The sequence below is a fragment of the Colossoma macropomum genome, unplaced genomic scaffold (assembly GCF_904425465.1).
Source record: "Colossoma macropomum unplaced genomic scaffold, Colossoma_macropomum, whole genome shotgun sequence".
Classification (NCBI taxonomy): domain Eukaryota; kingdom Metazoa; phylum Chordata; class Actinopteri; order Characiformes; family Serrasalmidae; genus Colossoma; species Colossoma macropomum.
In genome coordinates this window covers 27,024,358-27,048,219 of record NW_023494810.1, presented here as the reverse complement: position 1 = coordinate 27,048,219, position 23,862 = coordinate 27,024,358, and the positions used below count along the sequence as shown (strand labels likewise).

Genomic DNA, 23,862 nt, shown 5'->3' with positions numbered 1-23,862 from the left:
CATACTTCTCTTTAGATTATACTCTAATGCATCTTTGACATCTACTAGCATGATCTCTCCCTCCCTCAGCCCAGACTTACCAGCCATTCTCGGCTGGGTCTGTGGGCACAAAAGAACCCTTTATTATTATCATGGTCTGATCATCAGCACAGTCGATTTTATTTCAATTGCTGTAAAACAGTTTTAATTTATGTGAAATGATATTAATATTAATATTTTGTTTGCCAAAGTTATTTACTAATCAGCTCAATGTTGGTTAGTGAATGGCAAAAATAATAGACAAAAATGTTGGCATAAAATCTGAAGTTGAAACAGGTTTTGTTTTTCTCCTGCACTACCCATCTGATCCTTAACCTTTTGACCTGTTGACCCCTTAAGCCCTCTTTGACCTGTGGTGACCTATGTCTAAACCCACCCCAAACGCTATCTTTCTGACTTTGCTTGTCGGTGTGTGCAGCAACGGTTCTGGGACGTCAGAGGATCTGTTCTGGAAGCTGGATGCCCTGCAGACATTTATCAGAGACCTGCACTGGCCTGAAGAGGAGTTTGGCAAACATCTGGAGACCAGACTCAAGCTAATGTCCAGTGACATGATCGAGTCCTGTGTGAAAAGGTTGGAAGTACCAGGTCTTATTTTCACTATGTCAATGAGTTGATCATGTAATCTCATATGGGAGGATGATATGGACTCAAATTTATAGCACAATATTTCCTATTACCAGACAACGATGATAATATATTAAAATATACATAATAATAATAATAATAATAATAAAGTATCTATGTAAGTGTTTAATTTTCATGATACACTATTTGTAAAGTTTTTAATAATTATTTTGGTTGTTCAGGGTGAATTTGTCTTGCTGGGGCTGTTCTGGCTTATCACGGTTTCAACACTAAGATGAAATCCACACCACACAAATATTCTCTTTTATACTACTATACTAGCTTTAATCCAGACTGATATTTTGGTCTGAATCTGCATACAGTCCAAGAACTTTTTATCTGAGCCTAACCTGACCCCACACACAGCATTGTGTACCTGACCAAAGGCAAATAAAATTCTGTCCAAACCTTACTCTACATGAACCATATCATCAAGTTCTGACCTGAGTTGCCTCATCATCTAATAAAATGCCCATTGTGTCCCAAGTTAAACGTCCTTTTTGGCTGTGCATTTTCTCACACGTGTGAGCCTCATGGACCTCAGTGCTATATTCTGTCAACAACAAGTGGATGACTTCAGCATGCTATGTTAAAAACTGTTTAAGGTAATGAGAGTAGAACAAAGTGACAAGTAAATCTAAAGCAGGAGGAAATGCAGGGTCAAATCTGCTAAAAGTGGGAGATGAGCTCCGGGAACCCAAATGTAAAATGTGACACATAATTGAGAAACGACATCCAAACACAACAAAGCCAAACACTGGGTCCCATTGGGTTCACACAATTATACGAACCCCATACCTTCCACCCTTTGTCTCACATCACAATAGTCACGTGTTATTCAATATCACTTTTTTCTCGCTCTCAGAACCAGAGTAGCATTTGAAGTGAAGCTGCAGAAGAGCAGTCGGACCACAGACTTCCGCGTCCCCCAGTCCATATGTACCATGTTCAATGTCATGGTGGACGCCAAGGCCCAGTCTGCCAAGCTGTGCACCATGGAGCTCGGCCAGGAGGTACACAACGCACACGCACACATGCTTTTCTTTTTTTCTTCCTTTCTTTCTATCTTTCTTTCACTCTGCGGAACCACTCCACTGATCCACAGCCACTGAAGCATATTTTCTGTCAGTCTCATCAGAGCTGCTCCCACACAGAGCAAATAGAAAACCATCAAGGATCAGTACCAACTCTACATTGGGAAAATCCTTTATAAACAAATCCCTATGTATTTTCATCCACAGCCTGAAAATGCATGCTTTTACTGTTACAAGCAATCAAAATATTTGCAATAGATATTGTATATGTCCTTTTAAATCATATTTGTACTGTTATGCATATTCTGTATTTTTGTAGATATATATGCACCTATGGGAAGGCTTAAAGCCTAGAATGATTTAAGTTTTCATTTTGCTTGATGCTGTGCTGGAATGTGAATTTCTTGTTTTTTTTGCTTTTTCCTCCCTCTGTCGCATTCTAATTTTTCACCATCAAATGTGTCTCCTCTATCTTTCTTTTTATTTCTTTTCTCAATCTTGTGAAAGTTTGTTAGAGAATGGGTAAGTGTGGCTAACAATTCAATTGAATTCTCACTCTCAGTTCCCAAATGTATAATTAGCAATCGCAGCAGTTTTCCCCGTTCCTCTGACACTTAAATTGTTTTGATTCCATTACCATATGTGATAGCTGCTTCTGAATATACATGTGTTAGAAGTGAGAGTCCTCATATCCGCGGCATCTTGAGACAGGTAATAATTATCTGAACTGAATTAATTACCCAGAAGTCCTCTCCATGGCAAGTGGGGAGACAAAGGGGTATAGTTTTCACATTTGCCCTGGGTGGAAAACCTCCCATCATCGTTTAAGAGCAATGAACGCAGAAGCTACATGTATTCAGCATATCTCAGAGTAAGAGTTCTAATCCAGGAGCAGCTACACAAGTTTATGGAATTGGATCTGAAACTGTTCCTGGATCAGCACTCTCTTATGCGTGACCCCTGAGTGCAATTACTAACTTGTTTTTCTCTTACAGCGCCAGTACCACTCTCAAATCGACAATCTTATCGAGGAGACGGTGAAAGAAATGATTACCTTATTGGTGGCAAAGGTACCAGGAAATATCCTCATAATAGTGTATGACTGCCACTTAAAAGAGATCCTGAACAACACCCCATATGTATTTTCGCTTAGTTTGAAAAATGCACCACATTTTTTACACTCATTTTAACGAACATGGTACATTTGTCTCTTTCTACACAGTTTGTGGTGATTCTAGAGAGCGTCCTGGCTAAGCTCTCTCGTTACGATGAGGGCACACTTTTCTCATCCTTCCTGTCATTTACAGTAAGAGCAAAATCTGCCTTGTTTTCCTTCACACAGCTAGGATTTTGTTAACAGACATGTATTACCTTTCATCCACTGTATCACAGCTCACAGACAGCTATCATAGCAGAAGCAAGATAAATTCACAGGTTTAATCTTTTGGGTTTGTTGGTTATGTACAGTACTGTTAGAGATCACCCTTCAGTTATTTAATTTGCAGTCAAAACAGCTGTTAAGCACAGGCTATTAATTTTTCAGTGTCAGGGAAAAAAAGCAGTAAACATATTTAACAAAAAACGACAAAGAAGCTGCAACAACTACATTTTTTTTGCATTTAGTGTGTCCACTCTTTATTACAGCTTCCATTCTTATTGAAAGATCCGCATTCGGTTTCAAAGAGATCGGCAGATCGGAAGTTGGTTGCATTTTCTGCTTCTCACAAAAATCCCAAACACACTAAACAACACTGAGGTCTGGACTCTGTGGCAGCCAGTCCATTGTTCTAAGAACAGCAGCAGCTTTTGTGCTTAATTTGCAAATATACTTCTTTTTTGTCTATTTCCTTTTCTCAGTAAAAGCTTTTTGACAGCTACACAATCCTTTCAGAAACATAACATTGAGCTGTCTTCTCGCAGTGAGTGGATGGATGAACAGAAACACCTGTGTTTTTTTTTTTTAAGTTCTGATGCAACAATGGCGCTTGTTCTCTGAAAGATGAAAGCTTTAAGTACTGTTTATATGATGGTGATAGTTTTGGTTGTCTAGCAGGTCTTACATGGTTGTTAAGTGTTATATTTCCTCTATATTTTTTAGTTTTTTCAACAACAATTCCTGTTTTTATACTTATTACTCTTCTGTTTGTTAGTGGATTATCTCCTTAGGAATATCTAACATTTAATGGCTGTTTTGACCTTTATTTATTGATCATTAAATAAACAAAGGGTGGTCTCAGACTTTTGCACAGTACTCTATTTACAGATTTGTTTAGGTGCATGTATTTTTTATCACATCGCCAGTGATGTAAGTGTGCATCATACAGAAGCTTCATGTATTTGGTACTAAGCTATGATATGAATTTGAGTATCCGTCTGACAATACTGACTGCTTATGTCTTGATAGCACTGTTAACACTAAATCCATAATAAATTTCTTTCTGTTTTGCAGGTCAAAGCTGCCTCAAAATATGTGGATGTTCCCGTGAGTGAGATCTTTTCCTCCCAATGAAAGACCTTTTTTAAATGTGTCTTCATACATGCCAGTCGCCAGTGTCTCGCTATTACAAAGAGCCATCACCAAATAACTATTACAAAACATGTTACACTCCTGAACTTATTCTTATTTGTATTCGTATTTACTTTACTGACTGTTTAAGGGCCAGTTAGTATGGGCTGAGTGTCTGTCAGCAGCAGCGGATTGTACAGATGGCCGTCTCTTACCTCCAAATGGCCATTCATATTCATGTGAGGAGAGCAGGGTGGCCAGCTATGTGGCCCTCTCTCTCCCTCTCTCTCTTTCTCTCTCCTCTAGCAGACAGTGCGATGTGTGTGTTGTGCAACAAAAGCCTGTCGTGAGGCTGCCGCGGGGTCCGACTCGTTACATCCTGCATTCAGTATCACATCACAGAGCTTCCTTTAATTGCCAACACGTCGGGGCGCAAAGCAAGGCTTTGCAAATTAAAGTCCTGTCAATGAACGTCTGATGCTCCCTCGTTTTCTTTCTTTCTCGCTCTCATGCCCTCAGGGCAGAGGGAGGCTTGTGTTTCCATGGTAATTGTTTGCTTAATGCACAAAATAAAATTACGTATGAAAAATTTGCTCATTTGCACCCCTCAAAAGTATCTGGAGAGGTGTGAAGTAAGTTCAATTTGCAGCGACTGACAATTACCAATTCTGATGACCTTCTGATGCCCGCTGGCAGAGTGGGTACATTTAATTTTGCATGGAGACAGAACAAACAAAAAGAGTTCATGGACTCCCAAATGCATTGTCCTCCATTCACTTATCACTGTTTTGATAAGTAATATTTTTCCCATCACACTTGCAAATGTAATTTTTACTACTCTGTTCATTTTTTTCACAGATCATGACAGCTCATTTTAAGCATGCAGAAATATGACTATACTGAATCATTTGAAAAATGAAACACCCTGTTCACTTCTCTCTCTCCGTCTCTCTCTTTCTCTCTGTCTCACAGAAACCTGGCATGGATGTAGCTGATGCCTACGTGACGTTCGTTCGCCACTCTCAGGATGTCTTGCGGGATAAGGTCAATGAGGAGATGTACATAGAAAGATTATTTGATGTAAGTAACTGCTGCTTCCATCTCCTCCTCTGAAAAGGGGGAGGAGGTCCTCCAAAATGTGACATAACGACCAGCTAGGAGGGATAGGTCACATTTTGAGACCTGCTTCTTCTTCTCTCTTCTTTCTCTTTCTTTCTCACTCTCTCTCCCTTGTTACTTCTTTCTAGCTGCCTTTTTTGAGCGGATCCGTCTTTCTTCTCTTGACTGAGTCTGCCCCTCTCCCCTTTTTGCTCTGTTGGCTCTGTTTGCTCTTTAACCCTTTCACTCTTGAAAATGCTGCTGTACTTTTGCTCCTTTCTCTGTTCTGATACTTTGGGGTAAAAAGAAGTGTTCTCTCTAATGGGGACTGGCGAGCAGTAACTTTATTCATCTAGCATTTCATAACGTGCATGCTAATCAAAGACTGTGGATTTTCACATCACATTGTGTATAAAGGCTAGGAAAGAGCCACGGGCTTTAAATTCTTATGTCTGAACCAGCAGACTATTTTTTATACATAACTTAATAACATGCTCTGTATTGACTTCTTAAAATGGCTAAAATGTAATCAAACGACTGCCTGATTAGAGTTTGAGGAAGACATACACTCGTGTGCAAACGTTAAGGTGCCCCTGGTCAAATTACATGTTTCATTGATTTGCTAAGTGAAAATAAATACACACCCTCTACCAAGAACACACCTATACACATTCTGATACACAATTACTGTTTACTTGCTGAATTTAACATAATTTAAGAAAATAATTAAACTTAAAATGTGGCTTGTGCCGAAGTTATTTTCTGTTTTGTTTTTCCAATATACTAAATCAATGAAATAGATTTAAATTTAATTTTTGGCCATAATGTGTTCTATGTACAGGAGGTTTTAACCTATTTTCACCAAACATGTTATTTGACTGGGGATGTTCAAACTCTAGATTAACTTCCCTTCATTTAGAACAGCTTGTGATGTGATCAAAACAAAATGAAAAACAGACATAAACTATAAAGTATATACATAAATAAATAAATAAATAAACTTTAGACAACAGGTCAAGGCTAATGCCCCATTAATTCTCTAGTTAAGAAACTACACTAGGAGAGACAGGGACAGACACTCCAAGCCCAGGGCCAATTATCTTTAGGGCTTAAGTGCAGAGAAAGAAAAGAACGAGGAAAATGAGGAGGGAGGGACAAGGGACAGGAAAGCCACGGAGAACACTGTCTTAGCTGATGGCCACGGCCATCCTCCTGGGCCTAATCCTTTGTGATGCATGTGGAACAGTTTGTTGAGTGCGTGCTGTGGCTGAGGCGTGTTTGTTTTGTGCACTTTAAGACCAGGGCCTGCATTCCCAAAGGATCGCAGAGCAGGAGTGCTGATCTGGGTTCAGGTTTCACCTCCACTCAGACCCATTTGGGTCACTATGACTAAACAAGTGTAACAGATCCAAGAACGGCACTGCTGCTCTAAAGACGGCTCCTGGGATCATATGCATCAAACTGCTCTTACTTCCTTAAGAGTGCTGATCTGGAATCAGATTTTGGATTGCAGCATGTAATATCAGAAGGGATTGATCCTAGATCAGCTCTGTTGATGCATATGGGCCCTTGTGTGAGTAGTTGCTATGAGTCTAAGGCCAGTTTGGGCCTAATGGCTGTGTTTAGTTTCTCACTGCTTTCACTCTGCTGCCTTTGCTGTATGCCCCTGTATGAACGGCCATCTTGCAATGGCACAAATCTCTCTCTTTCTCACTGAAAGTATCTGTGGTGAAATTTTCTTTCTCTCTGTTAAATATGTCTGGCTCTCTGAGAATCTCTCACATTGTCCCCCTTTCTCTTTCTCTTTGTTTTGCTCCAAACAAGCTGTGCTGTTTCTGTCCTAAAACAAAGCCTCCAAATGTGCTTATGTATTGCTCTGTGCGTTTGCATCCTCTGATGTCTCTGACCTGAACACGGGAAGAAAAGAGAAAATATGTCTACCCTGTCTCCCTCCATCCAACTTCTTTCTTCCTTTGTCTCCCTCTCTCGGTACCTCTGTCATTCCACCTCTTGTTTTCTTTTCCTTTTTTTTCTCTTTCAACTTTTCCACCTCCTCTTTACCTCTTTCTCTCCTCTCTCTCTCTCTCTCTCTCTCTCTCTCTCCCTCCGCCTAAATCAAAGTGGAACTTATCCTTCCTGTCGAGTTGTTTTTATCACATTATCTCGAGTGGCATGATTCAGAGTCGACTAATCTTCCTGTGTACATCTACTAGCATGACCTGCCTCCTTGGAGAATTCCCTCATACATGCACTCACAGACATCCAGCCATCCAGCCGGCTCTCCACTCCACCCCTCTCCCCCAGTCCCCCTCCAACCCAAGCAACATCAACCCCAGATGGGCATGCAGGGCACACGTTTGTCCCCCCCTCCCCACCTGCTGAAGTGGCTGGGCCAGCAGAGAGCGTAGCCACCAGGCCAAGCAATCTAAAACCAACTCATGAAAGATGCTTACACACATGCACCAGTGCACACGCACACACATGCACACACACACGTACAGCTTCTAACTGATAAATCATATGAATCATCACCATTTTTCTTGTGTACCACATTCAATATGTTCATTTACATATCAAATCCTCTATAAGACCACACGTCACACACACAGCCATACACAGTATAACGTGCAGTGAAATGCTTATACAACTGTCCTTTGCCATGAAAAACAGAATATACAACAGAAAAAATAAGATAGAATATACACGAAAGGGAAGAAGAATTATGAATTCATATTAATTATTAATTACTCATGAACAAAAATCATATAAATCTGTGATCGATTTAAATAGAAACTGACACAGAATCGTACGCCCACTACATACCCCTCTTTTTCTTTCCACAAACATACGTTTGTGTCCTATGTTTTCATTCTCCACTTTTGCTTTACTTCAAGGCAAGAGTCTCAAACACTCAAATTACCTGGGGCCCACTAGCCAGGTGGTCTTCTCCATGCTGAAAAAATGCAGTGAAAAAGTGCCCCATGTATTTTTTACAAGTATAAAATTTAACTTCATAGCATATACACTCCCATCGCAAAAAAAAAAGCCCTGATAGTAAGTCTTAAGTAAGTAGTAAGCTTTTAATAGTCAACAACAATTAGTCAGTAAATTAGCAAGATTTAAACAAATAAATAATTTAGTATGGGATAGCTTTTCCCTGTGATATCTTTAAATGTTGAAGTCTTGTGGTTAAACTTGCAGACAGCCTTTTACAAGAAAAAGAGTCAATATTGTTCCATTCAGCACTAATGGTTTCCAACCGTTAATATTTTGGGCTGGCCCTTCTGGCAAGGGAGTGTACACTCATTTAAGCACATATTAGTCAATGCTTATTAGCAATGCTTGTCCACAAACCACACTACTACATCATTGCTACAACTATTAAGTAATAATAACAGTAAAAACAATGAGCAGTACCAGTATAAACATAGTGTTCAATTAAATCAATAAATTTACATTTAACATTAGATTTATTAAGACTAGCATTGTGATAGCATTGACATTCCCGCTGAACACAAGTGAAGTTACTGTGAGTAAGGTGTTGGCAGAATGAACAATGAACTTCTGCATTCTTAGTGCTTTCATTTAGTAATTCCATTTATTTCCTAAATATCACAATGTATCTACCACTTCATGAAGGGATCTGTCTGTTAGTCACATCAAAGTTGATTTTATACAGTTTATGTTAGATAACCAGCTACAGTATCTGGCAGGTAATGCAAATTTACCCATCAAATATTTAGCCACTGAAAAATGGAAAAAAAAAACAGACAGGACAGATTTAGAGATAAATTATAAATAGGTGACAGGCCGTATGAAGCTGTGTCTGGTAGTTTGAGACCTCTGATCTAAGGCAAATACTTTTGTTGTGAGTTCGTCTAAAATCAGATATAGATAAGATTCATAAATGTTCCACAGTGTGACAAATATTTCCTTATAGAATCAAACATTGGAGTTTCAATAACCATATAACCCTGGCTGCTCGACAAAGAGTTAGGTATAGGAAATGAATCAACATTCTTATTTTACATTGTTTTCTAGCAAATGTTAAAAGACTGTGCAGTGTCTACATTTTATAGCCACTCTTTTAACTCTTGTACTGATGTTTAAAAAGACAGAACATTGTATTTAATTTCTGAACTACTTCATTCTAACTTTATTTCTGGAAACTGAAGCAGCTTTGTTCAGTTTGTTTGGAGCTTTGATGCTCTGGTTCCCATTTGACTTTAGGCTTTTTTCAAATTCTGAGCTAATCTCCCGAGCCCCGGCCTGTGCAGGAGGGTCTGATCTAACTGGGTTTAGAGATCTAACTGGACGCCATAATGAAGCATCCGTTGAGTGTGTTAGGCTGAGGTTAATTGGGGTCAAGAATGAGGATTTCTCGCTAGCAGAGAGAACACAATAAGATTACACTCAAATGATGTCCTTTCTGCGCTTTCATAACAGTATTTGTCTAAAACGACCATTTGGGTATAACTATTGAAAACAACGACAGCAGGGTATGAAAAAAAAACATTGTTCTGATGAACAGGCACTGGTAGCAGTTACTAGACATAACACAAAAATCAGGACTGTTTATGGATCACTGTTGTTTCATCTACTATAATCTAAGAGTATGTTTGAAACATGTTCATAAATTCCTGCTCTGTTGTGGAACTGTCTGCTGCTTCGTTTTCTAGTCCCAGTGAGATGAGCTATTTTAACAACGCTAGTCTTCCACAACCCAGGTTTGTCCAAGACCAGCCTGAACTGCATGGTGATTTTTATCAAATTCTGTTTCAGAGCCCATGCACCTACAAGGCTGAATGTGGAAATGGGAAGTTATTGATGGCTTTGGTCCTGTTGATTTCACAGAGGAACAATTTTGCCTGCACCAGCCTCCAAATCACATGCCAGTGGATGGCTAAGTTTGTTAAGTTGAGGGTGCAGAGAGAGAAAGAGATACAGACAGAAGAATACAGAGAATAAGAGAGGGCAGGGGAGAGAAAATTAATTTATTTCCCCCCTCTGCCAGCCTGCTAGCTCTTGAAAGAGTGGCTGAAGAAAGCAGGATTAGGACAGCTGTGCTTAACGCAAGGGCTCATCTGCCTGATTCGGGCCGAGCTCAGAGATCATTGATTAAAAAAAGCCATCTCCAAATCCAGTGCTGCACTGATACTGCTGTCCTCCTTCAGCTCTTTAGTCCTCCGTGTTTGTGTGTGTATGTGGATGTTTGTGTGTGTGTGTCTAGGAGGCACTGTGCCCAGTGGAGAGACTCGGGCGGTCACAGATATGCTGGCAGATTACACGGGTCAATTATACCCTTAATCTTTCTTCCAGGGGGATTACGGCTGCCTGGCATTGATTGATTCAGAGTATTTCCGCTGACCTTGGCAGTTATCAGATCTGCGAGATTGCACTTTATGACGACGGCTAAAGCTGATTTAGTGGCAGCGATACTAGCTGCTTCGTGGCCGCAGAGGGACGGAGACCGGGTGGTGCGTGGATTGAGGCTGAGCCTCTACTGCCACTTCAGCTGATTCTGCTGCTGTTGGCTTCTGCTGTGCTCCACAGACCTGCAATACCATTTCACTGTCTGGGACACTTTACCACTTTGCAGGCCCGGTCACAACCCGCCGACCCAAGTGAACAGTTTAATCAACTTTAGCTGCCATACAAAGTTAACACTCTGTAGGCTGCCTGACCACTCATTCCAGAGGTCATGAACTCAGACACATTAGCCTGGCAGCATTCTGACACTTACGGTCTTATTTACTGTGTAGTAGCATTTTCCTTATTTTTGTGTTTGTCAAGAAAAAAATGAGGGTCCATTTGACTATTTATTTAAGTTTTCAAAAGATACATTATATTACTTAATAATGTCTTTCCATAAATACTTCACATTTCAAAACTTCAATATCTAGCTGGGATGGTTTCTGAAGTGGATCTCAGAAACATTCATTCTAAGAATTATGTATTTTGTTCTCAAAAATATATAGTTCAAAACACTGATCAATAATTAGAGAATAACAAATAAAAATGTGATATTTTATTTATTATTCCAACTTGTGATGGCGTCATAATAATCATCTGACAACTGAGGCTTGATGTGCTCTTATTGTTTGTCTCTCCAGTTTAATCTCTTTAGTTTGAGAAATAAACCAATTGAATAAAGAAGCTTTACACAAGTAATCACAAAGCTAGTGGCTGAAAATCTATTAAAAAAAAAGACTAAAAGAGAACCAACAGGTACTCTCACAGTTATTGTTCAAAACACGTTAAAAGGTTTCGTTCCTTTCAGTACGGAGGCAGAGCTGCTGCTGTAAGCTGCTTAGGTTTCCAATAATTACAGGAGCTGAATTTCTTTCTTTTCTCCTCGCCGTTCTGGATGAGCACTCAGCGTGTTGGGCGTAAACCCCGCTGACCCACAAAAGTGGGTTAATGCTGCAGTGGGCTCTAATTTAAATTGAACAAAAATACAAGAAGCCATAAAAAAAAATTATATTAGCTTACATTATTGTACTGTCACCATGGTTTTATGAACAGGAAATGTAACCAACTACTTGGCTCTCCCTCTCCGTCTCTCTCTCTCCATGATGTAAAGTGAGGTATGGTGGTATTTGTTTGATTAACTCGTCTGACAGGAGTGACAGCTGCTAGTGGGTGCGCGTATACGAGAGGCTCAGCGCGGGTCCGCCTTTGTACATCTGTCAGCACGGAGGCAGGGGGACGGGGGTGAAAAGAGACAAATTGGTCCCAAAAGGCAGGCCATTCACCTTCGGCTCCCCCCTCCATCCCCCACCCTCCCCCGGCCCATTCAGGTGCTCTGCGGGATTCTCAAGTGCTTGCTGGCTTATTCCATTTTGCCCCCTCCCACCCTTACCACTCCCCCCCAACCCATTCAGGCCAAGCTCCAGAAGTGTTGTGCTCCTCATTCGGCTGCGTCTCAATCCGCCTCTAAGCGTTCCTTTGTGAACAGAATGGCTCACTTTGCTCAGGGTTCCTTACTCGTTTTTTTTTTCTTTCCTTCTTTCTTTCTGTTCTCCCCCCCATCCCTCACTTCTCTTTTCGCTCATTGTGTGTTTACTCAATGACACGAATGCAGGCTATAATTCCCGCCGTTTAGTTCATCCCAACAAGCTCGTTCTCTCTCTCTGAGTGTGTTTTGGTGAAGAAAGCTCTGTTTGCATACTGTTATCCATTTAGTTAACAGACCCTCATGCATAAGATCGTAGTCTGCTGGCGGTCCAATAGCAGAGGGGTTTTGTCTCCAAAGCTCTAGATCAACAAACCAGAAAACTGCAGCAACTAAATTTCGAAAGAATTCCCCACATTTTTATATCCTTGTCCAAATCATTTAAAACAGCGAAACTGATTTATGAATTCAACTGTTTGAATTTTCTTTCTGCGTGCACAAAAGATTAAGCACCTCTTACAGATGTAGCAGTAGCCTGAGCAGAAACACTGAAGGGTTGTTGCACTTAAGGCTTCAGCGAGGCATGTAAATCTTTGGCGGGCTTCTCTTTGTACAGACCATACAATCAAAAGCAGTTTGACACTTGCATGCTTGCTGAGCCTAAAACTTTCACTCAATCCCGCTATTCAGAGGACGTATTTCTGCAGAGAGAGCGAGAGAGATGGAGATGGAGAGAGAAGAAAGAGTAAGGAGGGAGCTGGATTTGAGTGCTAACACAATGGCACATTAGAGGAACATGTTTAGGGTCATGTGTTTCCTGTGAAAAGTTTTTCCTTTGGGTCAGCGCGTCCTGCTGCGCTGGAAGAGAGAGAGACGGGAGACATGGGGTCTTCGGTGTGAGTTACCATGGTAATTGAGTTCCGTCATCAATGGACCTCCTCTCAGGGGCCAGAAAGCACACAATAATAGGCCAACAGCAGCCATGAACAGCAAGCAGGTAGGATTAGCCGTCCTTTTGTCCTAAGAGCATAATGTCTTGTAGTCAGTTTTAAAGAGTCTTTGGCGCTCTGGGCCTCCCTACTCTCACCCGCTGGGGGGCCCGATTCAGCCACCCGGCCGGGGAAAAGGGCGAGAGCCCTGCAGCCCACTGTCCAGAGCTGGAGCTCACAGACGGCTCTTTTTAAGCAGAGACAATGAAACAGACACCCAGGCAGAGGAGAGAGGCAGAGAGGCTGGGCCTTCGTTCCCTGGCCATCTTACTTACTGACTGTTTCATAGGGTTTTTACATTACTGTGTAAAAGTCAGAGACAGAAAACTACACAATAGCCTTAAAAGACTAAATATAATAATATTTTTTTCAGTATTTAGTGTGTCCACCCTTCGCTTTTATTACAGCTTACATTCTTTTCGGGAGACTTGCTTTCAGGTTTTCAAAGAAATCTGTAGCAATATTTTTTCCTCACCTCCAAAGTTCAGTCTAAGACATCAGTTGCTTCTCATGATCCAAGTAGTTTCAAACACATTCGGTGATGTTGAGGTCTGGGCTCTGGGGTGGCAAGTCCACTGTACTGGGAACAATGACAGCTACTTTCTTTGAGTTGTAATTTTTCTTCTTTTAGTCTATTTTTTTTCTCAGTAACAGATTTCTGACAGCTACACATCCTTTCAGACTCATAGCATTGAGTTCTCTTACAGTAGAAGACAACAACTGTAGATTTTTTCTACAGCTGAAACACCTGTAGATATTTTCAGCTCTGAAGAATGGTGCTTGATTTTCTCTCTTAAAGATGACAGCTTTAAGTACTGTTAATCTGATGGTGACAGTTTTGGTGGTCTACCTGGTCTTGTACAGCTGTTAGGAGTCCGACTTTCTTTATTTCATTTATTAATTTTTTTCAACTCCTGTTTTTTTCACACTGCATGCATCAAAATGAGCACATTATGGAATGTGTTGCTTTTCTGTTTACTTGACTTTTTCCAGCTTATGCAAGCTGATTATCTTATATCTAATGTTCTCATAAATATATTCTGAAAATGGAAAACTGTACTTAATAGTTGTTTTGGCTAGAAATTAAATGTATTTGGCTTTTGTACTGTATATGTTTAGAAATGTTATCAGGGGACAGACAAAGTGAGCAGGTGCGATGGGAAAAACGAAGAGGGGAGAGTGAGGAAAGGTGCAGGAAGGAAAGAAGAAGAGATGAGAGAGGTAGATAAAGGGAGAGAGGGAAACACTGCAGCACTCTGAGAGCAGGCGTCGGTCTTTCTTATCCTCTCCAGCAGCCTGTCATTTTGCATTAGCATCAGCGCTAGCAACAATCATCATTCCATCCCTCCCGCTAATTGCAGACACAGCTGGGTCCCAGCGGGAGAGCTTCTCGAGCAGCATCGGCCGCAGAGAGCAGGCCCAGTCAGACGCATGCATACGCACACACACACTCTAACTCCTTCCCACTTTTACTCGCTCATACATTCATTCACACATGTACATATACACACATACACATGTACACACATACACACCCACTAACTCAATTCAAATGCACACATTACCACCAGCAAAGGCAGAAAGAGGCAGAGTCACAGGTTGCTTGTAATCCCCCTGTACCCCCCACCAAGTCCCCGCCCCCTCTACAGCATTCCTGCCTTTGTAAGAGGGACCTTTTTTTTGTAAGCACAAAGCTGAGCTGAGCTCTTACCAACTCCTACTAAAGCTCTAATCAGGACTGAAATTTTGGTCTAAACCTGAATACAGCCAGAGAACTTCGTGTCTGAGTGCAACCCGATCCAAACCACACCAAGTTTGTGTCCAACCCTAACAAAAGCCTGACAAAATATAGTTTGAATCTGACCCAGCCCTAACCACATCATCAAGTTTTGAATCTGAGCCCAACAAAATTATGTCTGAAACTGAGCCGAACCATCACTCAAAGTGCCGAATAAAAACTCATATTTTATATGTTTCAGTGTAATGATAATAACAGCCATAATTAGATTCTTGATAAATAACACAAAATTAATATAATGATATACTCAGCAGTCCAAACTTAGGTTTAATTTCTGCTTTAATAAATTTATTCATCAAGCAGTGCTTTCGAACAACATCCCAAGCGATTTTCAGTCTGGATAAACTTAAACCTAAAACCTTCTGGACACTGAGCGGTGCTGATGGATGTTAACCTTCATCTGTTTAATCCTAAAATCCTTTTGTGTACATAGAACACATTACATTAAACACAAAATTGTACATTTTGGCCACACAAATTGAAAAACATCCTTTTGGCTGCAATTAACTGTACTGACCTGCACCAATTCATGTTTTATTTATCTGTCATCTATCTTCTCAACAGCATGGACCTTATGGATTTTGGTGCTAAATACAACATGAATGGGTGTCTTCAATGTGCAAGTTAAAAAAAAGTATTAAGGCAATGAAAGTAGGGGACTGAATAAAGTAATCAGAAAAAATAGAGGGAAAAGCAGTGTAAAATCTGTTTAAAGTAAGAGGTGGGCTGCGGGAACCCAAATGTGAAATTTCAACCCGGCCTGAGAAATAACATCTGAACCTGGCTGACATGAGCAGTCAGGTCCTGTTGGGTTCAGGCAAATATTTCAAGCTTTAACTCCCACTGGTGTTTTTACGACAGAAGCCTGTCTGGCTTCAGGTGTGTGAAGGGATGGTGAAAGTTGTGCATACGTGTATGTGCACTTATGTCTATGTGTGATGAGTGTGGCGAGTGCAGAGGGGTGTGCAGCCTTACGCTGAATTCTGTTTGTTGCCCCCTGCTAGGCGCCATGGCTTCCTGTAACATGTCAAAGATGAGAGTGTGAATACAGGCTTGTTTGAGAAACGTGTGTGTGTGTGTGGTGTTGTAGGGGGCAGGAGGTCGCTCAGCCTTTCAACACTCCCTCCTAGAGGTGTGGGGGGCCTGCAGATGTTCATGTGTGTGTGTATGTGTGTGCACGTATGTTTCAGTAATGATACTGCTTGTGCTCAACACACACACACACACACGCTTATAAATTCCACTCCAATATCAGATGGAACTCGTTAGATGATCACAGATTTTTCCCCCATATCCGTTTGTTTCATTACGTATTCAGAGGCACGATACTCTTGTTTTGGCTGGTAGACGCTGCCAGCATCCCGCTGCTTCATATCCAAAAAAAATGGCGTGGTACATAATGCCCTCCGAGAGAGACTTCTGTTCCTCTCATCATAGCAGAACAAAGTGCCACAACCAGCACTGTTCATTTCACAAGCCAGACCAGGCAGGCCCTTCAAGTCCTTCGCTCCAGTGTGCACTGAATTTTCTCTTTCTGAAAACAATCTGCCTTCTACACTGTCAGACCTCAACTATTGAAAAGGGAAATTTTTGTTCCTCAAGGTACAATGTAAATGTGTAAATGCACCCTTAAACATATAATCATGGTCTTAAGGTCCCACTGTGTACCTTAAATACGATTTAAAATTACATTACATTCACTTTCCTAGGGGACAGGGGCATATTTGGACCATTTCATAACCAAACATTTTAAAACAGAAAAATAAAATATAAAGCCTAGAGTTAAAACAAGGTGTAGGGAGGCAATGCAACTTAAAACATTATTAAAGTTATGTTGGTCATTACTGCTCCTGTATGCAAAGTAGAGATCAAAAGATATTAAAATTTCATATCACGATTATCATAACCAAAATTATCACGATTATCGGTATTATCGCGATATTGTTCAAATGTGTTGAAAAGTAAAAAAAATAAATAAATAAATACTGGTACACAAACTGAAACTTGTTTCACCAATTTTTATATTAACACAAATAGAATTGGCAGCAATATGCACTTTTTGTTTGCATAAACATTAAAAAATATAGTCAATACATTTGTAGTATTACTTTTGTATTACTTACAATATTTGTAATACTCTGTAAACAAAAGAATAGGAAATGTATTATTATTATTATTATTACTTTTATTACTATTATTATTATTATTATTATTATTACTGTTGTAATTATTTTATTATTATAATTATTCAATTACAATAACTAGGGGTTTCCCTATATAGAGAATTAAATCTGGCCCAACTCTGAGGTGGGTCTTAATGGAAAATTACTACTTCTAAGAAGTGTTGCACTCGGGGGATTTCTGTCCGAACTGCAACTGCAGCATTATTGTGCCGTTGTGGCGCTGTACCCCTAATCAATACAGTGCACCAGGAAAAACAGCCAAAATCACAGAGGAATTGCGTGACCGCGCTGTGAGCGGCAGACAGTGTAGAACTCACACAACGTGTCTTCACCTGTGGAGCTGCTTCTCTAAAAGCATTTTAAAACTAAAACATAACTTAAAATTAACGCGCATCTGAGCTGCGGCAGAAACACTCAGAGAGTTTAATCTCTGAAACTCTGCTTTTCCTAAAAGCAGCACACAGCGTTTACTCGCGCGAGGTCCCGTCTCAAAGCACACTATCTTCCCTATCTAGTGCACTTCGTGGATCAAGACATAGCAAATCCTTCACCCAAAGAGTGCGTGAAATGTTCACAATAACAATATATTAACAATAGGTTACAAATTCCCTATTTAAAACTCAACTGCTTGTTAATGATGATTGTGTTTGTTTGAAAAGTAGCGCACTATGTAGGGGACATTGAGTGATTTGAGACGGTGTTATTCTCTTCTCACAAAGTAAACACTGCAAGTGAGACAAGAAAGGGGAGCTGTGCAGATTGAACTTCCGCAGCGTCTCGTTCCAGAGCTTGTGTGACTGTTAACTCAGAGCTCATTTTGGAGACTCTGCCCCACAGAAATGTGTTGAAAGCTTTAGTTTCGATTCACAGCTGATTCACTGATTGTTTTGTTTTTTTTTGACGCTAAAAGCTTAATTTTATATTATTAACGAACCATAAACATAAGTTAAACCACACAAACCATGACATTTCTTCTATTTCGAAGTACCCGCAGACTTCTCCGTTAAAGTTAACCTTGCATTCTCTAAAAAGTAGCGGGTGGTGGTCGCGAAGATGACTCGTAAGGTTTGATGTGTTGCCCCCTTTCGCCGCTATTTTCTTTCGGCCTGTTCTGCAGACAGGGTGGTCATTTTCAATTAACTTTCCTTCTGCATTCTTATAAAACCCAAAACATGACCAAACATCAGACTTGGTCTTCTTAGAAGGCTGAAATATCTCCGAATCTCTGTCACTACATTCCGCCATGTTCTCCCTTCACTCCCTCTCCCCCCCCGCTTCCCCTCTACACACACACAGAGCTGCATCTGAGAGGATGATTCTGCCTGTTTGACTCTGTACAGCCAGTTTTTCACACCGCGGTAATCGACCACGGTTTTAAAGATACTTTAAAGTTCAAACAGTACTACTAACCGTCATTAATTTTACCGCAGTTTACCGTGAAACCGGTAACCGTTTCGTCTCTAATGCAAAGCAATCAAATTTTATGTGTTCTCGTCAATTACCAAACCAGCCTAATACTACAGTATTTGAATGACATTTAGCTTCATTTATGACTTATAAATTTGTTTGTTATAGCCCATTTCTCTTGTCTACAGGACTATAATTTAAGGTCTGGCTTACTGCAAATTTGTCATGCCCATTCAAAACGGCAGACCTGACACCGTTACTGAAACTATACTGCTTGCTTAGATGTTTTTCCATATTTTCTTTATATCCTTTATCAGTATTTTGTGTGTATTAGTGGCCAGTGAATCCAACATTAAGAAGGAGAAGGTAAAAAAATATATATACTTAGAACAGGAGGTCGAATGGGGGGGTGGGGGGGAGTTAAGTACATGAGAGAAATGGAGAGCAATCGCATGAAAGAGGGAGAGGGAGATAGAGAAAGAGAGAGAGTGTGTGAGAGAGAGTGAAGTTGCTCCAGGTCTGGCCTCTCTGCAGGGGTCCATCACGGACCGGCTGCCCGAGCTTTCACAGGCACACAGCACCAGCACTCCCAGATCAGCACCAAACCCTGACTCACACACATATACACAAACCATGATGAACACACTACAGACCCCCTTCGCCTCACAAATGTACCACCAAAACTCCCTTAACTCCTCTTGAGCATCTTCATGTCACCATTACAACTTTGGAACCTTTCATCAAGCCATGTCTCTCTATAACAGTATTTACAAGAATGCTGCTTTTTATTTCTTACATTCCGATAAAGTGGGGCCAGACATGATCTCATAACAAGAATATACATCTGGGGCAACTTGTTAGGTGCTGGATTGCAGCAAAATCCGCCACAAACAAGGGTACGCTGCTCTAACACCCGTACCCAAAATTTCTCAAGTCTTTGATCTTTTAAAATATTGATTGATGCATAACATTAACAAAACAAGCCTGCTACCGTTCGCTAATGTTAATGTTAATGTTTCAGGACTTCAGTTTTTTTCAAAGTAAGAACTGTGAAGGCCACATGCAGCCACTGGTAACCCAACGTTGTATCACTAGCAAGTCTCTTCTTGCTAACATATTTGGTTGTAGTTCACAATTAAAACATTATGGAATGTGATGCTTTTAGACTTAAGTCTTAAGTTTTTAGGCCTTTATCATTGAGATCTCCAATGCTGTGAATGCATACATGACAAGTTGGAGTTACTGAGGTGAAATTTCCATGGGGGTTGGTACTGCATCAAAGAGGGTGCTCAAGATTGAGAAAACTTGTAGAATCTTTGAGAATGGCCATATACACAATAATACATGCTGACGAAAAGGGCACTCTGAGGACAGTCTGAGGGCAAATAGGGCAGGGGCACAAACCCTTTCTGTGGGGTCTATCTGTGCATGTGCCTTGCCAGTGTAGTGTATTTTGAGATGTACATGCTTAATTTTAGTTTTTTTGGGGATTTGTCTTCCATGCTAACCTTTGTCCAACAGGCAATAACCGTGAGCCCATGGATGTAACGATGTTAATGCACGCAAATTAAACCCATACTTTTAAGATGCGTCTCCATTTTCACCTACAGTTTGATTTAGCCCAAAATTTCATTCGAGATCATGTCCGGCCCTGCAAGACAAAGAAAAAGTAGAGAAAGCTCTGTTTACGGAATATATACCATGGAATGGAAACCAGTTTAAATAAATGGAAATTAATGTATGTTAAGCATGATGAATCAAATCAGATTTTGAGAAATTTAGCTATAGACAGTTTCATTAAGTAGATGAAGAATGAGATAATGTTTATAAGAAAAGAGTATTTCTCTGCAAGAAGCTTAGCTATAGGATTGTTAGACTGGGTGCTTGCACATTTATTTGGACCAGACAAATTTTGTTAACTCATAAAAGTTTAAAACTATGGACCTAAAAGAGCTTTAAGAGCTTCGCTACTACATTTTTTTTTAAATTGTGAAAATGTTTTCTAGTTGCATGGAAACTGCTAGCACTTCACCTCTCAAGTATAAGCCTACCAACTACTGGTCAGAGGGGTCTGTTGAGCTTTTTTATCAAAGAGAATTCTAAGCATATGGCTCTTCTATATGATCCTCCAGGTCTTTAGTTCAAAGACAAAGGCCCACATCCTTGGGTTGTAAAAAACCTATTCCCCAGTGGCAATCTGCACTGCTGGTTTTGAAGTTGAAACTTGCCAACAAATGAAAAAAATAGTATTTTTGACATTCATTTATTTCTTATAAAGCATCATGTACATTAAGTGAAAGATAACCTCCCAAACTCTTCGGCTCAGTTTGCTCAGTTTGCTTTGACCGTTGCAATGCAGTCAGTTCCTATCATCATCAGCTCAACTCAATCATAACCAATCAATTAAACTCCAGCCAAGATCCTCCCCACGGTCCAACATCTGAAGCCCAAAAGCCAAGAGCACTGGCTGTTCAAGAGTTGCTTTGAGTTCAGTAAGTTTCAATGATATCATGGGGGTGGGAAATGGGTGGGGGTCAAGAGAGAAGAAAACAGAGATTTGCTTAAAGACCCTTATGCATTATGTTTACAAGTTCGCAGTGACTGCAGTAAAGACAACATGGCTGCCGGGGAAGATGACTGTTCCTCCTTCAGTGTGACAGGAGGAGTTGGAGAAAGAGGAGTATGATGGGTCCAGGCTAACAGGGGCTGATGGCTAACTGAGCACATGCAGTGCCTCTCCCGGTCAAATACCAAGAGCAGAAAAGCAGATGATTGATGAGATGATGCTTATAGGAAAAGAGCCCTTCTCTGCGAAAAGCTTTGCTACTGGATTACTGTTAGCTTGCTAGTTTTTGTGTTTATTTGGACCAGGCAGTGTTGATAACTGATCCTTGTTTAAAATTACGGATCTAACTTTAAAAGCTTTGCTTTCTTGAGTCTGAGTATGTTTCAAAGCTTTTGTACGGCTAAACGGGAATTCCACCGATTTTCTGCTTAGTTCAACCATTAAGATGTAAACAAAGTCATTGAGAGTGGGTTGGTTTAAAATATGCTGCCTGATGCCTGAGATATTTTACAATACTTTTTCGATAAAGGTTTGGCCTAAAACAGTTTCAGTTCACTCACGGCAGAGAGGATGGTGTGTGGCAATATAAACCTCAAAGAAAACTTTTTTTTTTCGTCAGATTTACCACTAATTCAAAACTCAGAAGACGTGTAGATAGCCCACTGGATGTGCTGGATAGCAAATACAACGGCTATAACTCTGTTGTAGACATTGCAATCACTATCACATATCATCAAAGAAATCAGAATAATGTCATTTTCTCTAAAATGCACCATTTAATTTTAAAACACTCTGAATCACTTTGTTTACATCTCAACGATTGAATTATACAGAAAATGAGAAATACACTGGAATTCTCTGATCTATAGAATGAATGATCTACAGCACCTTTGTATATGACTATAGGTTTTGCTTCTGCGTTGACTAGGCCTCAATCACAATGAATAAACTTGGTATTTTCTCTTGTGCCAAATGTTCATTCTGTAAAATTAATTAAGATAAAATGGATGTTGAATCTAAAGTAGTCTACATATACCAACATTTACGAATAGAAGTAAGCAAGTTCTATGTCCTACCCCCTTGTTTTTGTGCTACAACCCCATTTCCAAAGAAGTTGGGATGCTGCTCAAAATGTCAATAAAAACAGAGTGCAATGATGTGCAAATCATTTAAACCCTATATTTAGTTGAAAATACTGCTAAGACAACATATCAAATCTTGAAACTCAGAAATGTTATTGTATTTTGAATATATACTCATTTTGAATTTGATGCCAGCAACAGGTTTCAAAAAAGCTGGGACAGGGACATGTTTATCACTGTGTTGCATCACCTCTTCTTTTACAACACTGTAAGCATTTGGGAACTGAGGAGACCAATTGCTGTAGTTTTGAAAGTGAAATGTTTTCCCATTCTTACTTGATATAGGATTTCAGCTGCTCAACACTTCCTTGTCATATTTTTCATTTCATAAGGCACAACATGTTTTTAGCGGGTGACAGATCTTGACTACAGACATGCCAATTTAGCACCCAAACTCTTTAACTATGCCACTATATTATTGTAATATGTGCTGAATGTGGTTTGACATTGTCTTGCTAAAATAAGCCAGGCCTTCCCTGAAAAAGAAGTCATCTAGATGGCAGCATATGTTGCTCCAAAACCTGTATATATCATCCAGCATCATTCAGGACACTTTTCCACTTTGTCTCAGTAAATCTTAAATTTGCTCAGGCCCAGAGAAGGCAACAGCATTTCTGGATCCCTGTTTATATATGGTTTCTTCTTTGCGTGGTAGATTTTTTACTTTCATTTGTGGATGTAGTGATAAGCTGTGTTCAGACAATGGTTTTCGGAAGTGTTCCCCATGCAAAGATTTCCACTACAGAATCATGTCTGTTTTTAATGCAGTGCCGTCCGAGGGCCCAAAGATCACGTACAGCCATTATGTGTTTTCGGCCCTAGCATTCTGGATTCTCTGAATCTTTTAATGATACTACATATCGTATAATAATAATGATAATATCTTCTTTGCTGTTTGCTTATGTTGATAAAAACATTTGCCCATGCACTCTTTCACAAAATGGTGAATCCCTCCCCATCTTTACTTCTGAAAGACTCAGCTTCTCTGGGATGCTCTCTTTATACCCAGTCATGTTACTGACCTGTTGCCAATTAACGTAATTAGCTGTTAGATGTGCCACCAGGTGTTTTAGCATTACACAACTTTACAGGTCTTTTGTTGCCCCTGTCCCAACTTTTTTTTAAATGGACAAAAAAATCAAAAAGCATATATATTATATAATCGAAAGACATATATTTAAAAAAAAAAAAACTAAACATTTCTCAGCTAACATCTGATATGTTGTCTTTATACTATTTTCAATTTAATATAGGGTTATTACATTTTTATATAATAAATTCTTCTTCTTGTGTTTAGAGTGGCTATGTGTGCCTGTTTGTCTGTCTCGCTGGAGAACATTGCATTTGTGTTGCAGCAATGGTATACTAGCACGATGAACCTCCTGGGTACTTGGCTAACAGACCGCATGGACCTGCAGCTTCACCTCTACCAGCTGAAAATCCTCATCCGAATCGTGAAGGTAATGCATACTTACGTACAGCAACTCTAAACCCTAATAGCTCACAATAAGAAATAAATTTAGATGGATTGAGCGAATAATTAAATGAATGGACTCAATGGTGGACATAAGAACACAA

The 23,862-nt window shown here is 40.0% G+C and overlaps 1 protein-coding gene across 4 annotated transcripts in view; it reads left to right on the top strand.

Annotated features, from left to right (window-relative positions):
- cadpsa (Ca2+-dependent activator protein for secretion a) overlaps positions 1-23,862 on the top strand; it is a 192,120-nt gene that overhangs the window by 165,038 nt on the left and 3,220 nt on the right. For all 4 annotated transcript variants that reach the window (XM_036559375.1, XM_036559372.1, XM_036559374.1 and 1 more), the window contains 7 exons: positions 458-613; positions 1,532-1,679; positions 2,696-2,770; positions 2,923-3,006; positions 4,150-4,182; positions 5,179-5,286; positions 23,640-23,744. In XM_036559375.1, coding sequence (XP_036415268.1) covers positions 458-613; positions 1,532-1,679; positions 2,696-2,770; positions 2,923-3,006; positions 4,150-4,182; positions 5,179-5,286; positions 23,640-23,744 — 709 coding nt within the window. The remainder of the gene's footprint in view (positions 1-457; positions 614-1,531; positions 1,680-2,695; positions 2,771-2,922; positions 3,007-4,149; positions 4,183-5,178; positions 5,287-23,639; positions 23,745-23,862) is intronic.